At 46.0% G+C, this 15,471-nt stretch overlaps 1 protein-coding gene across 1 annotated transcript in view; it reads left to right on the forward strand.

The window, feature by feature from the left end:
- Positions 1 to 15,471, forward strand: part of KIAA1210 (KIAA1210 ortholog) — a 67,405-nt gene that overhangs the window by 20,658 nt on the left and 31,276 nt on the right. The window contains 4 exon segments of the mRNA XM_078064906.1: positions 1,940 to 2,014; positions 7,709 to 7,873; positions 13,305 to 13,431; positions 13,742 to 13,902. Of these exon segments, the coding sequence (XP_077921032.1) occupies positions 1,940 to 2,014; positions 7,709 to 7,873; positions 13,305 to 13,431; positions 13,742 to 13,902 (528 nt within the window).

A 15,471-nucleotide genomic window follows, 5' to 3' on the forward strand; every position in this document is an offset into this window, starting at 1 on the left:
GTGGAGTGCTTTGGAAGGAGTTCGGGTCGGAAGCCTCAATTCAGAGAGAGAGCCCAGGAGAATAAGAAGTGAAGACATAAGGATAGTAAGTATAGATGACATAACCCTTTAAAGTTTTGGGGTGGTAAGAAATGGGGTGGTAACGGGAAGAGAATTTCAAATCAAGGGGAGCCATGTGTGTTTTGCTGTGTTGGGTGGGTGGTTGGTTGGTTGAGACAGGGAGACAGCTCAGCTGATGGTGGTGCTGTCTTCAGGGTCCTTGGGATTCGCTTAGGAGGATGAGGCAAGTGTGCTAGGAAGGATCGGAGACAGTCTACACTCGAGAGTTAGTCAAATCGAGTGATTCTATTAATTGCTCTAAGGGATTCAGATGCCACCAAGGTGTCCTCTTTCATTGTTCTCCCTCTTGGCTTCTGTATTTTCCTCTTTGGTTGTTGCTTCGCTGTCTTCTACCCCTGCCAGTGGTGGGTTAAGGACAATATTAGCCTACTGTGGCCTGGTATTTTGGAAAACAGGCTCCTTTTCTATGGACTTCTCCAAAGCTCAGAGAGAGTTTATTTCCCCAGGGTATAAAAAGCCTTCCTTAGTGTCGGGGTGGGGGTGCTGCTATGTTTATTATGCTGGCCCAGGAACTCACCCATGATGTGAATTGCTCCTGGCCCAAGGAATTCTCCTGTCCTCCCTCAGGATTTCTGAGGGACTTCTGACTTTCTCCATCCCTTTGCTCCCCCCAAATCTCCAGGTGGAACTTGTGTGTGTGTGTGTGTGTGAGAATTAGGGAGCATTGTATGGGCTTGGGATTAAGTCATCTTCAGGCAGAATTGTGATATTGGCTCGTAGAGTTTGAGTGACTTGAACATAGTGTCAATACTTTTCAGCCAAGGCCAGCCAGGACACACCTGTCATCGAGCGAGTTGGGTTTATTACTCATCACAGTAAGAAAGAACTCACACCATGGGAAATCATAGGACTTCACAGTGAGAGGGTCTGAAGCCATCTCGACACCAGGGCCCTGTCAGCCCTCACTGTGGTTTGGAAGCGTTTGCTTTCCAAGGCCTCAGTCACTCTTGCTGGTGACCTCTCAAGTCCGCCTTAACCTCAGAGCCTACGGGCATCCCTCTCTACTTCCGGAGATGTATCAGGGGTGTATGGCTGGAGGGCAGGACAGGACTGGCCTGGAATCCATGCACGAAACAGCAATGGCAGTTTGACTATGTCTGGGAGCTGAGCAGATCTGGGGTGGGAAATGGGGCTCCAGAACCTACTTAACCCCCACTTGATGGTCCTTCAACTGGTCGGATCAAGACCCTAGGGGGAGTTCTTATGAGGCCCAGCTCTGCCCACCTCTCTACAGCTTCCCAGCTGTGTATGAATATAGCATCCTTTCTCTGGGTTAGGGTGCTGGTCAGAGCCCCCTTCCCAACCCACACAAACTCGCATCAAAAATGTCAGCATTGATTTTTAAAGATCTGGTTATCCACAGACATGTTTCCCTAGACCTGTCAGCCCTAGCTTTTGCTAGAAGGCTAGACTGAATGGAAAATTTACAGTTGATGCTCAATTGATTATCTGTACTGATGGAGAAAAGCATAAGGATGGATGATTCTCCCATGACATGGAATCAGAGTCATGAGAGAATTAGCCTTTTAATGGTCGCTTGGATTGCTTCCCATTTTTGGCTATTTAAAACAATGCAATGATAAACATTTTTGCATGTATATTTCTGTGTATTTACCTGTTCTAGACATTTCATATAAATGAAGTCAGGAGCTTTTTCTTAAGGAAGGGTAATTCGCTCTCATGGCAATTCTCTTTGTCTGGTTTTCCTTGAATGGTTTAAGAATCTAACGGAAGGATAAAGGGTAAGGTAAAACGAGCGTATTAGGCCCTGGATATCAAATGATGATCTTTTGCTTTTTCACTCAATATTTTACTTTAGTGATCCTACTATGGCTGAATCACTAAGTGAAGCTTCTGGAAGTCTGGAAGTTCTGGACACCAGTGATGAGGGTAAGTAGCCCAGTGGAATCTTGCCATCTAGAACTAGATTCGTTTACTGTGTTTAACCCCTAGGAAAAAATGAAGCCACAAGCAAACGAGTTCATATCAAATTTCTAATAACATTAGACTCAGTCTGCACTTACTTTGCAGGTTTTTTTTGCCTCTTTTTTGGGGGGTCCAACTCTGATATCACAAGGTTTGTCTGAGGCCCTGCAATCTTCTTTGGGGATGGTTACCGGTTTCTACTTACTAAGGCAGGAGAAATATTTCTGCTTAATTAGAAAAAAAAAATTTGGAGCAGACCATGACCTGAGAGATTCAACTGAGGTTTTACTGTAGAGAGTAATCCAGATTTTTTTGTAATTTGAGGAATAAAGGGGGAATACAAACCAAAGATGCCACCACAGGCTTCTGTTAAGTGGGACTCAATTTACAAAAGTTCTTTTTGCAAAACTTACTCAGATGTGTGTCCATTCCCTAAATTGTGGGGCCACCTAGGAGCGATATGTAACCGCGAGTGAGTATCAGTTCAGGAAGGCAAAGGTCACTAGATAGTGATAAGCCTCATCGACATCCCTCCACTGCAAAGGAACCATCAGACATAAAATAAGACATTGAATTTAAAGATAGGACTAAATGCAACAGTTCACTGGGTTGTTCTCCAATTTTTGTTGAAGTAGCGTATGATGTAGAAGACTTGATCGGGAAGAACAGAATGGAACCTTCTTGTGGCTTCCTAGAGGCCCGCTTTTACTGCTGATGTGGGGCTGATGTGGGGCGGGGGATGCTGAACCTGGTGCACGGATCCTTGAAGGCAGGGCTTGGGGCTTCGTTTTGGTGTCACCATTGTTTTGTATTGGGTCTCAGAGAGAGAGTCCTTAGATCCCGCAAATATTCATTCAATGAACGGATAAAAAAATGAATGATAGGCCTCTTCACCAAGGCACCAGATTCCGTTCATTCACCCTACTAAACCAACTGACCTATCTTTTTGGATATGAGCTAGACAGATGCCTACAAAGGAAGGTGGTAATGCGGTGCATCTTGATGAAGAGTGAAGGTAAGGAAATGCCTTTTCTCTGCTCGCAAGATTTTGTTGTTTTAAAAGATCAGACGGTTGGGTACATTTTTAGAGCTAGTCGTTGCTAGCCAGAGAATAGCGTGCTGTTTGGAGGTTGATGGAGAGAAAGGCTAGTTAGAAATGTTTTCTTTCTAAGCAGCAATGCAAGAGAACAAGGTCACTGTCATGCGATGCATTTTTAAAGCCCCATTAAGTTCAGCCCAGGTGGGCTGCCTGTGTGCGTGGTGGATAAGCAAATATATAACCCAGAAGTGATGATTTCTTCATTGGAGTTAACGGTGTTTTCCTCTCTGGGGGGAAAAAACTGCTTTCCGTGGGCTGTTTTCTGGCATGTGACACACGGCCCTCATTGGATGAGGATGTTGAGAGCTCCTGTCTGGGAATACATGGTCCTTGGGCTCGGACAGGGAAATCAGTGGCTTTGTTATAGGAGAAGTCCAGAAGCTGGTGGCCGGCAGCTCACTGCCCACCACTGCGGTACCTGGCGGGGGCACTTGTTACCCAGTGTGGAGGTGACCTACATAAACATGGCTGGATACAAATGTGGGTGGCGACCTCTACCAGCTGCCTAGGTCTATCTAGCCTTTGGCACTTCAGCTTCTTTTGAAAACCAGCCTGGGCAGGGCTCAGCTGCTGGTAATTTAAAGGCACCCCTTTACAAAAGAGAGCTTGAAAGGCCATTTCATACACTTGAATATAGGGCAACTCTCTCAGATTTCAGTGGGGTTTCAGAATACATAGCTTGTGGACCGTTCCCAGACTCGTATCTATTTCTCAGGGCCGATCTCCACACATGGGGTCTGATGTGGTTGGTGCTCGGGAGGTCTCCTAAGCCAAAACAGGCCAAAGACTTGGACTCTTGCAGTTGATATTGGATGTGTGGCAATGGGTTGCTCGGTAAGGCCGTGTGCAGCTTCCTAGTCACTGCCCGAGGTCAGTGAGCCACCAACCCACCATGGTGGTTACCATCTCCTGGTGCACCCCCAGCTCTACTAACAGAGCTCTACGCACCCCCCCATGCCCACATACTCAGAGCTAGCCCACAGGGACGAATGGAAACATTATTTTCCTTCTAGTGCCCGGAGTTGAAAGAGACACATGTTACTTAAGGTATTTTGGATCCTCATGGGAAAATAGGTTGTTGTTTTTGGCCAGCAAAAATGGAAAACTGGGGAGGGGAGGCACAGAAATTGAAATACATGCATCATTAAATGTTAGCCCCTGTTATGGTTCTAAAGTCTCTAGTCACTTTGCTGGTTTAGGGACATAAAAAGGCGTCAGTACCTAATTCTGTCTGCCCGTACGATGGTCATGCTTGGTACACTCAGCTTTAGAGCCCGGATGTTTATTAGAAGCGATTTTATCCAATTATTAAGTGTTTATAGATAGTGTTACAAGTGCGGCTGCTAGCCGCTGACTCTCTCATCTCTGCCTTTTTGCTGGTTTGTGAGAAGCAGGTTTGCCCTCCTCCCTTCTAGTCGGGGATTTTGAAGCAAGAGGGGCAACGATCACTATGTTTCTAAACACTCTGAGCATAAAGTTGTTCCTCTTTTAGAAGACCAGAAGGAGACCACCCGTCAAGAATCAATCAATCTTATCTGTTCTGGGTGAAAACTGGCAGGGACTTTTACACCAGAGAAATAGGCAAATACTACAGATAAGGGCATTTCCCCCAAGAGATCCAGTTGATAAATCTTTTCCAGCAAAGAACTGATCATAGCAATTAGTATAGTAGAGTAATGCTCGATCATTTTCAAGCCACCCCCAAGTATCGTTCTAAATAATTTATCATTATAGAAATTAGTTGAACTTTTCCTGAGAAAAAATTATAGAAGGAAACTTGAAAAAAATATGTTTCCTGCTGTATCTTCGTGTTTTATTCTTTCTATCCGTAGGTAGAATCGCCAAGTTGGTCCCCATCATGACCCTATTTAGGCACATCCTAGTAGATGAGAAATGGCCCAAGCCATCCCAAATAGGAATTACTTAAGCAGTGATTATCAAGCATACAGTCCTCTGTCTTCTTGCATTGCCCCACCCCACACTGGCTTCTGCTTCTAATCATTATACTGTACAGATCACTATTGATTGATAGATATGGGGCTGCTTCCCCTTATCTATAGATAAATAGAACTGATAGACCAATTCTACAGATAGAATTGAATCTGGTCTTAATAAACAAGTAATTATTGGGGCACCTGGCTGACTCCGTGGGTAGAGCCTGCAACTCATTGGTCTCAGGGTTGTGAGTTCAAGCCTCACGTTGGGTGTAGAGTTTATTTAAAAAAATTTTTTTTAAAAAAAGGAAACAAGTAATTATTGATTCCCTAGTACTAGCTCACAGTTATTAGCACTTGCACCATGCCAGACCCTATGCTAAGCTCTTTACCTACACTTTTTACAACTTATATCAACCCTGACAAGGGCCAGTGTTTAAATTATAGGATGCTTAAGGATGATTCTGCTTGGCGACCTTAATTTAAGGGAAGTGACAGCTGTGTTGGTATTCTGCATCCCTCAATGGACTCAGTTGTCCCTTGGGAGCTACTGCATGCCTTTCACAGTGTTGGTTGCTGTAGGGGACGCAGAAGAGGGCCTGCCTACAGCCTTGATGTGGGGGACAGTAGCTAAGACACAGAACTGTATCTTACTCCTTTCTCGTTGATACCCAAAACATAGTAAGTGCTTGGTCTTAAATATTTGTTGGGTGGATGGATGGATGGATAGATGGATGGATAGGCAGACTAGAGGGCATTCAGGTGTAAAACTTGGAAGGCCAACAGTCAAGTTTTAGGCATACAAAGAGAAGGGTTGATTGCTGTGACTGGTGGGACACTGGACTGAATGCCAGTGTCCCTTCAATTCTTGAAGTTTAGAAACCTTTCTCATAGGCCATAGGATTCCAGAGCTACAAGGAACCCTAGTTCAGCATTTCCCATAGTGTGTTTTGCCAGACATTCTGCTTACATGCATTTGGGAGACAACATTGCTGCCCAGTATCTTAAAGCTTCACTGTTCACATAGGCATGTTGAGGTTCCAGAAAAGTCTTGTTGGAAAGCAGATCCCTAAACTTTGCCTAATCCAGCGTTTCTCAGAATGACTGGCCCGCAGACCCCTTTCTCATGCAATAGACCAATGATAGCCCTCTGAACACACTTTGGGAGATGCTGACTGGTGTGATCCCTTCATTTTCCTGCTGAGTTCCAGAGAGGTTGAGTGACTTACCCAAAGTCACAGAGCTAATTGATAGCAGAGCCAAGTCGAGGATTCCAGACTGTTCTGACTCTTGGGTGGTACTCTCCGTTACACCACTAAGCCTTTCTAATGGCAGCCCCATTGGCAACTCCCTTGCCCGGGCCCTTCCCTGCCAGGGCAACATTGCTATGCTGGCAAGAGGCCTTCCAGAGACCAGACTGTTGGGAATTTGGATGAGACACCTATGCTGGTAAATTATGGCGTGTGAAAGCAGTAAGAGCTGATTCCTTCCCTCTGAAGAATGCAGCACGCACTCCCCTCTGCTCGCCCCTCTTCTGCTGAGCCCCAGTAAAGATACATGTGCTTGCTAGGAAACTAAAAAAAAGCCCTAACAAAGCCTTAGGAGCATTTAAAGCTCCAATGCCTTGCTTCTGCCCTGGTGGTTAATGTAGATAGCGCAAACTTGCAATTATGTGCAGGTGCAGCGGGCAGTAGCCCCCTAGATAATCCAAACCAACCGGCAAAAATGGAAGAACACACACAGTGCACATAGTGCACGCACGCACTCAAGCACGCACACACGCACTCACGCACGCAGACACACGTACGCACGCACTCAAGCACGCACACATGCACGCACTCACGCGCGCACACACACGCATGCACGCACTCACGCGCGCACACGCGCATGCACGCACTCACGCGCGTACACACACGCACTCCTTGCAAAACCCTTTGGTATCTGGTTCTGTCACACCTTTTGCACAGGCAGCTTCTTTGCCTGGTGGCCCTTTCTTCCCAATTCCCAGCCCTCTCCCTCGCTCCTAAATTCCCTCCTCGAGGGCAGCTTCCCTGACTGCACCGTCCCGATAGCACTCGCCCCGCGGGTCTGCATCCTTTCAGCACACAAGCTGGCCAGTCCCAGCTCCCACCTGCAGCTCCAGGGGTCCTGAGGGGCTTTCTCACATGTGGAAGCTTGCCTCCCCAACTGGGTGGTGGTGACTCCAGACACCAGTGTGAAGTCAGGGGGGCACCCTGTGCTTGTGTGGGCTCAATAATTGCTGCAGACGAATGAACTTCTTGGGTCAGGACCGAGGTGTGTGTTCATGGTTGCAGTGGCCAGGCAAGTGGATGCCTGGTGAGGTGGGCCTGAAGAGAGGCCTGCCCGAGGACCACAAGCTGGGGCCCGAGCTTCTGCTCTCCCCAGAACTCGGACACTTTGTCCTATGGAGTTATGAAGAAGGGAGCAGGCCGCATGCATGGTGTTGTGGTGTCGTGGGCCCCGGGGTGGGGGGGGGGGTGGCGAGGGCCAAGTCTGCAGGGCACCTGGGATCACAGTCCTTGTTCCTGTCACAAAGGCCCCGTTTCCTCCCCATCTCCCCATCCACTGTCACACTCTGCCTCGCTCTCCTTCCTTAACTTCCAGGAAGGAAGAAATCCAAATTCAAAGCCTTCAAGAACTTTTTTGGCAAGAGGAAGAAAAAAGAGCCGGAAGATGCCCAGGGAGCGAGGAGGCTAAAGCCAAGCTTGTCCAGCGACAGTATTAACATCCCTTCTCTGAAGCCGGTTCGGGAAGGTCAGCACACTGAGGCCAGGTAAGGCCCGGTGGGCGGCCGTGGCCTGGGGGCCCTTCTCCGCGCTCACACCGATGCTTATTGTTGGGGTGCGGAGCTCAGTAGGTTGGCCGCTGCACGTCCCTGACCCCGAGAGCACTGGGTACAGACAGACCAGGGCGGCCCTCCCCTGTCACAGCTGTGTGACCCATGCGGCCCACCCCTAGTGAGGCGCTGGAGGCCTCTGTTCCATAACGTAAAGACAGCCTGCCTCATGCGGGCAGCTGGCCTGGTTAGCCTGCCCGGCCCTCAGACTATAGACCTGTGCTTACCCGGCGGGGGATGCTCCATCTCTTAATGTGTGATTAAAATCTCAGACGCTGAAGCCAGGTTGAGCTGGGTGGAGGCCACAGCGCGAAATCACTTGTGTTAATGTAAAAACAAACAAAGAAAAGGAGCTGGCAACATCCCAGGAGACGGGGCGGGGGGGGGGGGGGGCGGAGGGAGATGCTGTAACTGGTCCCAGAATGGGGAAGACTGGTTCTCAGCCACCCCGTTCCAGTTTTCATCTGTGACGCCCCCACTTCCATATCTGACCATCCAGTACCCCCGGCTGTTCCCTGGCTCCGTCAGCTCCCCCTCTACGCAGTTCCACTTGGGCCTGTTCCCCTGGCCCGAACATTCCAGACTTATCTGCACCGCCCACAGAGCTCACCTGTGCCGCGACCCCTTCCCTCGAGGCTTGGCTTGCTGGAAATGGGACAGTCAGCAAACATGACAGTTAGCACCTCGGTCTCCTTCAGGAGGCCCTTCATGAGTGCGTTGAGTGTGAGGAATTTCAGATAGCTTTGCTGGGGGTGGGAGGGGATGGTTTTGGACAGAGGGGTTTGTTTCATACCTCACAAATCACGCCATGATATAGACCACAGCCCAATAGCTCCCAGTGAGCCTACGCTAGCCCTGCTATAAACCAGAGGGTGGGGGAGGGGAGAGGGGAGTTTGGGTCTACTCTGCCTCGTCTCTACAAATCAGCGAGGGCCATCTCTCCTAAAGTTCTGCATTTCCCCCTTCCGACTTGTCCCTCCGCCTCCAAGATGGTCCACTGGTTCTGATGCGTTCTCCACACCAAGAAGGCAAGTGAGCACAGGGCTTGCAGGGTGGGGGGAGGACAGGAGGGAGTGGGGGCAGAAGAAGAAGTGGGTAGTACGAAGGCATCTGCCTCCTCTCCTCTTGCTGGCCCACAGGCTACCTTGGTATGGGTGCCATTTCAATCCCCATAACACCCGATTGTCCTCGGAGCGTGTGGTTATCAGATCTATCCATGTGCATGTCCCACAGTCAGACAGGCTCACAATGATGGGGTGGGGGCTGGTCCTACAGTGCCCGAGCTGCTACTCTGGGTACCATTTAAAGATTGTTTTTTAGGGAGGGGTGCCTGGGTGCCTCAGTCGGTTGAGTGTTAGACTCTTGATTTCAGCTCAAGTCATGATCTCAGGGTTGTGAGATCGAGCCCCTCAATGGGCTCTGCACTGGGTGTGAAGCCTGCTTAAGATTCTCTCTCCCTCTGCTCCCCGCTTCCCCCCGTTTGCTCTCACTCTCTTTCTCAAAAAAAAAAAAAAAGATTGTTTTTTAGGGGTGCCTGGCTGGCTCAGTAAAGCATACAATTTTTGATCTCAGGGTCATGAGTTCAAGTGCCACCTTGGGCGTGGAGCCCTACTTAGGGAAAAAAAAAGTATTTTTTAAAGTGCCAACCTACATGTATTATAGTAACTGTTTTGTAATAAAGGTAATAAGTGCAAAAAAAGTACCTGAAATTTTAAACAATTATTTTATCTAATTTAAAATTTCCACCCCTCCCTAAAAGAAATTCTGTACCCATTAGCAGTCAATCCCCATTCCCTCCCCACTCTAGCCCAAAGTGATCACTTATCTACTTTCTGTCTCTATCAATTTGCTTATTCTGGATACCTCCTATAAATGGTATCATATGGTATGTGGCCTTTTGTGACTGGCTTGTTTCCCTTAGCATGTTTTTGTTTTCCAGGGTCATCCATGTGGTAGCATGAATCCAATACTTAATTCCTTCATCCTACTGAGTAGTATTCCAGTGTATGAATACACCACATTTTATCTGTTCATCAGATGACAGATATTTGGGTGTTTCCATCTTTTGGCTATTATGGAGAATGCTGCTGCGAACAGTTGTGTACAAGTTTTTGGATGAATGTATGTTTTTATTTCTCTTGGGTATATGCCTAGGAGTATACTGGGTCATATGGTAATTTAATGTTCATGTTTTTGAGAAACCACCAGACCAGACTGTTTTCCAAAATGCCTGCCTGCACCATTTTACATTCCCACGAGCAGCGCGTGGGGGTTCCAGTTTCTCCGCAACCTTGCCAACACTTGTTACTCTCTGAGTTTTTGTTTCTAGCCATTCTAGTGGGTCTGAAGTGGTATCTATCTCATTATGGTTTGGATTTATATTTCCTGACTGGCTAGTGAAAGGCTGAGCATCTCTTCATGTGCTTGTTGGCTCTCTGCATATCTTCTTGGGAGAAATATCTATTGAGATCCTTTGCCCATTTAAAAAATTGGGTTATTTATCTTTTTATTATTGAATTGTAAGAGTTCCTCATGTATTCCAGATATGAATCCCTTATCAAATATACAATCTGCAGGGGCACCTGGGTGGCTCAGTCGGTTAAGCATCTGCCTTTGGCTCTGGTCATGATCCCAGGGTCCTGGTATCAAGCCCCACATCAAGCTCCCTGCTCAGGGGGGCATCTGCTCCTCCCTTTCCCTCTGCCCCTCCCCCCTCCACTCGTGTTCTCTCTCGCTCGCTCTGCTCTCTTCCTCTCAAATAAATAAATAAATAAATAATCTTTTAAAAAAAGATATACAATCTGCAGATATCCCCCCCCCTTTATGTGGGTTGTCCTTTCACTTTCTTGCTAGTATCCTTCGAAGCTTAATTCTGATCAAATCCATTTATTTTTTTCTTCAGTTGCTTAAGTTTTTGGAGTCATATTCTAAGAATCCATTGCCAAATCCAGGTCATGAAAATATACCCCCCAGTGTTTTCTTCTAAGAGTTTTAGCTCTTATAGTTAGGTGTTTGATCCATTTTGAGTTCATGTTTATATATGGTATGAGATAGGGTCTAACTTCTCCCTTCTGTATGTATCTTTCCAGTTGTCTCTGCATCATTTGTTGAAAAAACTATTCTTTCCCCATTGAACGGTCTTGGCACCCTTTTTGCACATTGATTAACCATAGATGGATGAGTTGATTTCTGGACTCTCAATTCTATTCCATTGATCTATATGTCTATCCTCATGGCAGTACTATACTATCTTGATTACGGTAGCTTTGTAGTAAGTTTTGAAATTGGCAAGTGTGAGTTCTCCAACTTTGTTCTTCTTTTTCAAGATTGTTTTATCAGTTTGTGGCCCCTTACATTTCACGATGAATTTAAAGATTATCTTGTCCATTTCTGCTAAAGAAAAGAAAAAAGGCAACTGGAATTTCAATAGTGATCACATTAAATCTGTAGATCAATTTGCGGACTATTGCCATCTTGACAAGATTAAGGCTTCCAAGGCCCGGAGCATAGGTTGCTTTTTCATTTGCTTAGGTTTTCTTCTTTAACTTCTTTCATCAGTGTTTTAGAGTGCTCAGAGTATAATTTTTACACATTTTTCATTAAATTTATTCCTACATGCTTTATTCTTATTGATGTTATTGTAAATGTTGAAAATTGGAAGTGTTTTTGTCATTTCATTTCTGGGTTGTTCATTACAAGTATATAGAAATACAATCAATTGTTACACATTGGTCTTTTAACCTGTAGCCTTGCTGAACTCATGTATTAGTTCTAGTAGTTTTTATTGGATTCCTTAGGAGTTTTATACACAAGATTGTGTCATCTATGATTGGAGATAATTTCACATTTTCCTGTCCATTATGGATGCCTTTTATTTAATTTTCTTACCTAATTGCCTTGGCTAGAACCCCCAGGACAAGGTTGAATCAAAGTGGCAACAGCAGACATCCTTGTCTTGTCCCTGATCTGAGGGAGAAAACATTCAGTCTTTCATCATTAAGTGTGACATTAGCTGAGAGTTTCTCACAGATGTCCTCTGTCAAGGTTGAGAGTATTTATCATGAGTGTATTTATTATGTATTTGGATTTTACAAATGCTTTTTCTGTATTTATTGAAATGACCCCACAGTTTTTGTTATTCTGTTGATATGGCGTATTATGTTAATTGATTTTCATATATTAAGATAACCTCACATTTCTTGCAAGTTCTATTTGGTAATAGTGTATAATTCTTTATGTCACTGGATTCAGATTACTAGTATTTTATTGAAGATTCTTACATCTATTTCATAAGAGATGTTAGTCTGTACTCTTCTTTTCTTGTGATGTCTTTGGTTGAAATTTTTCACAGGTAAAATATATTCCCAACATTCCAAAAGGAGTCTTTTGTGCTGTTAGCCCTTCATTTGTTTCTAACTTTTCCCTGATTTGCCTTAACGCTTAATTGTTGTCAACCTGGTTTTATTCCCAATCAGAAGGTATTTCCATCTGGGTTAACAAGCTGGGGGTAGGTGCATAAGATGGCTTTGAAAATCAGACAGATGTATCCCAGAGCCCTTGTGTGAAAGAGGAAAAAATCTAGTGAATGAGGGTCTCCAGTATCTGGGCAGATGTTTGGTATTTTAAATCAAAACAAAAACACTAGGGAGAAATTTGGGTGTGAAAGATCTTTTATAACTCTTACCTTAATAATAGACTTAGGATCTTCCCTCCCATTCCACAGCATTGCTGCTATTATACACTTTAAATGAATGAATTGTATGGTATGTAAACCATATCTCAAAACTATTATATAAAAAAGATATGTGTTGATAATTTAAAAAATCAAAATTATACAGAAGTACATAAAGTAGGAAATTAAGGTTCCTTCCCCCTGCCCCCAATGCCATTCCCCAGAGGGAGCTGCCACTAATTATTTGGTGGATATCCTTCTTGATTTTTTTCTATGAACATAAACTATATGTGTATGTAATATAGGTGTATATATATATATATATATATAATTTATTTAAGAGAGAGAGAGAGCACGAGTGGCGGGGGGGGGGGGCAGAAGGAGAAGCAGACACCCCACTGAGCAGGGAGCCGGATGCGGGACTCGATTTCAGGACCCGGGGATCATGACCCAAGTCAAAGGCCGACGTTTCACTGACTGAGCCACCCAGGTGCCCTTGGGTATATATATTAAATGAAACCATACTATTCTTTATTTTTTCACTTCATATCTCATGGAAAACCTTCTCTGTCAGCACCTGTGCATCCTTGCCCCCTTTCTGAGGTGTCTGTGATATGTCATGCTATGGATATACACGTGTCTTCAGTTCCTACAGCCCTTGGGCTGCTCTTACAAGACCTTTTCCTTCCTGTTCAGGGCCAAGAGCACCATGGGCAGCAAAGCCCTGTCCCATGACAGCATCTTCATGTTGGATCCTGAGCCTGAAATATCAGCAAGTAGAATCTGCCCCTCTCCAGAGCCCCAGAGAGGCAGACCTCTACAGGTAATAGTGAACTCAAGCATCAGTGCCTAATTAGACTCCTCCTCTTTCATTCTTCCCCCCCTCCACCCCCACCCCAATCTGCCAAAAAGCAAGGAGGAGGGAATATGGCCTTGCTCCCCAGCTGATTGTAAAGAAGGGAGAGTGTAGAAATACACGATGCGCTGACTTAGTGCCCAGCACACAGTGTTGGTTAGCCTTACCATATTCACTCGACACACCCCAAGAATGCGTTAAGTCTTAGGGCGGTGACATTCCACTGTTGGTTAATGTGCAGGCATTCCAACTGCCATGTTCTTTCGTTCTTCTACAGAGATCTCAAGTTTTCAGAACTCTGCCTAGATCTGGGACTGGTAATGTGCATGGAGCTGTTTCTGGACTTATGTTTGGAGCTGTGCCCCGACATGTGCCCAGAAGTGGAATGTGGATTGGGGGCTCCAAGATCACTGAGGTAATAGAGGGGAATTGGGCCAAGTATGGCAGCTGAGTCAGACAGACAGACCTATGCTTGAATTCTCGCTCTGCTACTTACTGGCTCTGTGATCTTGGGCTGATTGCTTGACCTCTCTGAGCCTTCCTTTCCTCATCTACAGTGGGTATAGTATTAACCTCTACCTCAAACAGTTGCTTGTGAGGATAGAATACTCAGAGAGGTTAAAGAAATTGCTCAGTCTCACCCAGATAATAAATGGTAGACCTGGAAACCTGACCCAGATGCGTTGACCTCAAAACCCACGGTCTTTCCAACATCCCAGGCTTTAAGATATTCAGTTTCTTTGTGCCTGCCTCAACAGGGAGAAGGGTATACCTTTAGTCTATGCACATGCATAGAGCAGTCTTTTACCTCCAGATAACCCTAACCATTGCTCAGTTAGACTCTTCTGGAGCTCTGATCTAGAAATGTTCCAGGGGCAAGCCGGAAATATTGTCAGGAAAATCACCCTAAGCAGCTACCTTCCTCCTTCTCTCAGCTTGTGGGTGGGATGATACCCAAGGATCCCTGGGTAACTGAGAAGGCCACACAATGGGGAGACCCTTTTCCACCGAGGAGCTGATGATTTTGCATTTGGCAAAAGGTCACTGGGGCTTACAGGTGACACGTCTGTTTAAGACCCCAAATCTCTCACTCTGGTTTCTGTACCGTGTGTGAAAGTTCTGCTGGCTACATTAACCGTCGAGGGTAGACAAGCAAACACTGAGTTTGTCAGCAGCGGGTCCGATCTTATGGTTATAAAGCAGGCCCTAGGTCAGCGGACTCTTGCCCTCTTGCACCACAGCAGGAAAAGTCACTTCTAATGCTCAGTTTTGAACACCAACACCAGCTTTTGCTTGTCTCCACAGCGACACTCCCTTGCCACCCAGTGGCAAAAATCCAGATGTACACGACCAAGTGCTACGGGGTGATTTCTCACATGCAGAAAGGGGAAACCTGGGTGGGAGCGACGGGGTGGCTGGGTGATGGACATGGGGAGGGTATGTGCTATGGTGAGCGCTGTGAATTGTGTAAGACTGATGAATCACAGACCTGTACCTCTGAAACAAATCATACATTATATGTTAATAAAAAATAAAGCACTATTAAAAAAAAAAAAAAAAAGGAAGGAAGGGGAAACCTGGGTCCTGGAAGTCTCCCTCTCTCCCTCTTCTCTTAGTCCCAGCAACAGAGAGACTCTCAGAGCAGACAGGCCATTGCTCTAGAAGGATGATTTGGGGGGGGGGAGGGGGTTGAAAATTAAAGGTAAAGATTCTAGGGGCATTTCCTCTTGCAATGAAGGGGGTGGATAGGGAAAGCCATGATAGCCCAAGACAAGTTTTCTTAAATGGCTGGTTTGGGCCCACTCCTCACATCTTTGGCCTGCTCTCGTGCTCCCTCTTCTGAGAAACAGGGCTGAAGACAGGGTGGGGTGTTAACCGAGCCCGAGCCATCAACCACCAGATCGATCTTTGCATGCGAGACTTCCCTTAAGTGCCAAGGTCACAACCCTAAATGACAGGGTGGTTGATAGCATCAAGTCGAGGGTCCTGACCCCCGCCCCCCCGGGC

This window comes from Halichoerus grypus, chromosome X (assembly GCF_964656455.1).
Source record: "Halichoerus grypus chromosome X, mHalGry1.hap1.1, whole genome shotgun sequence".
NCBI classification, from domain to species: Eukaryota; Metazoa; Chordata; class Mammalia; order Carnivora; family Phocidae; genus Halichoerus; species Halichoerus grypus.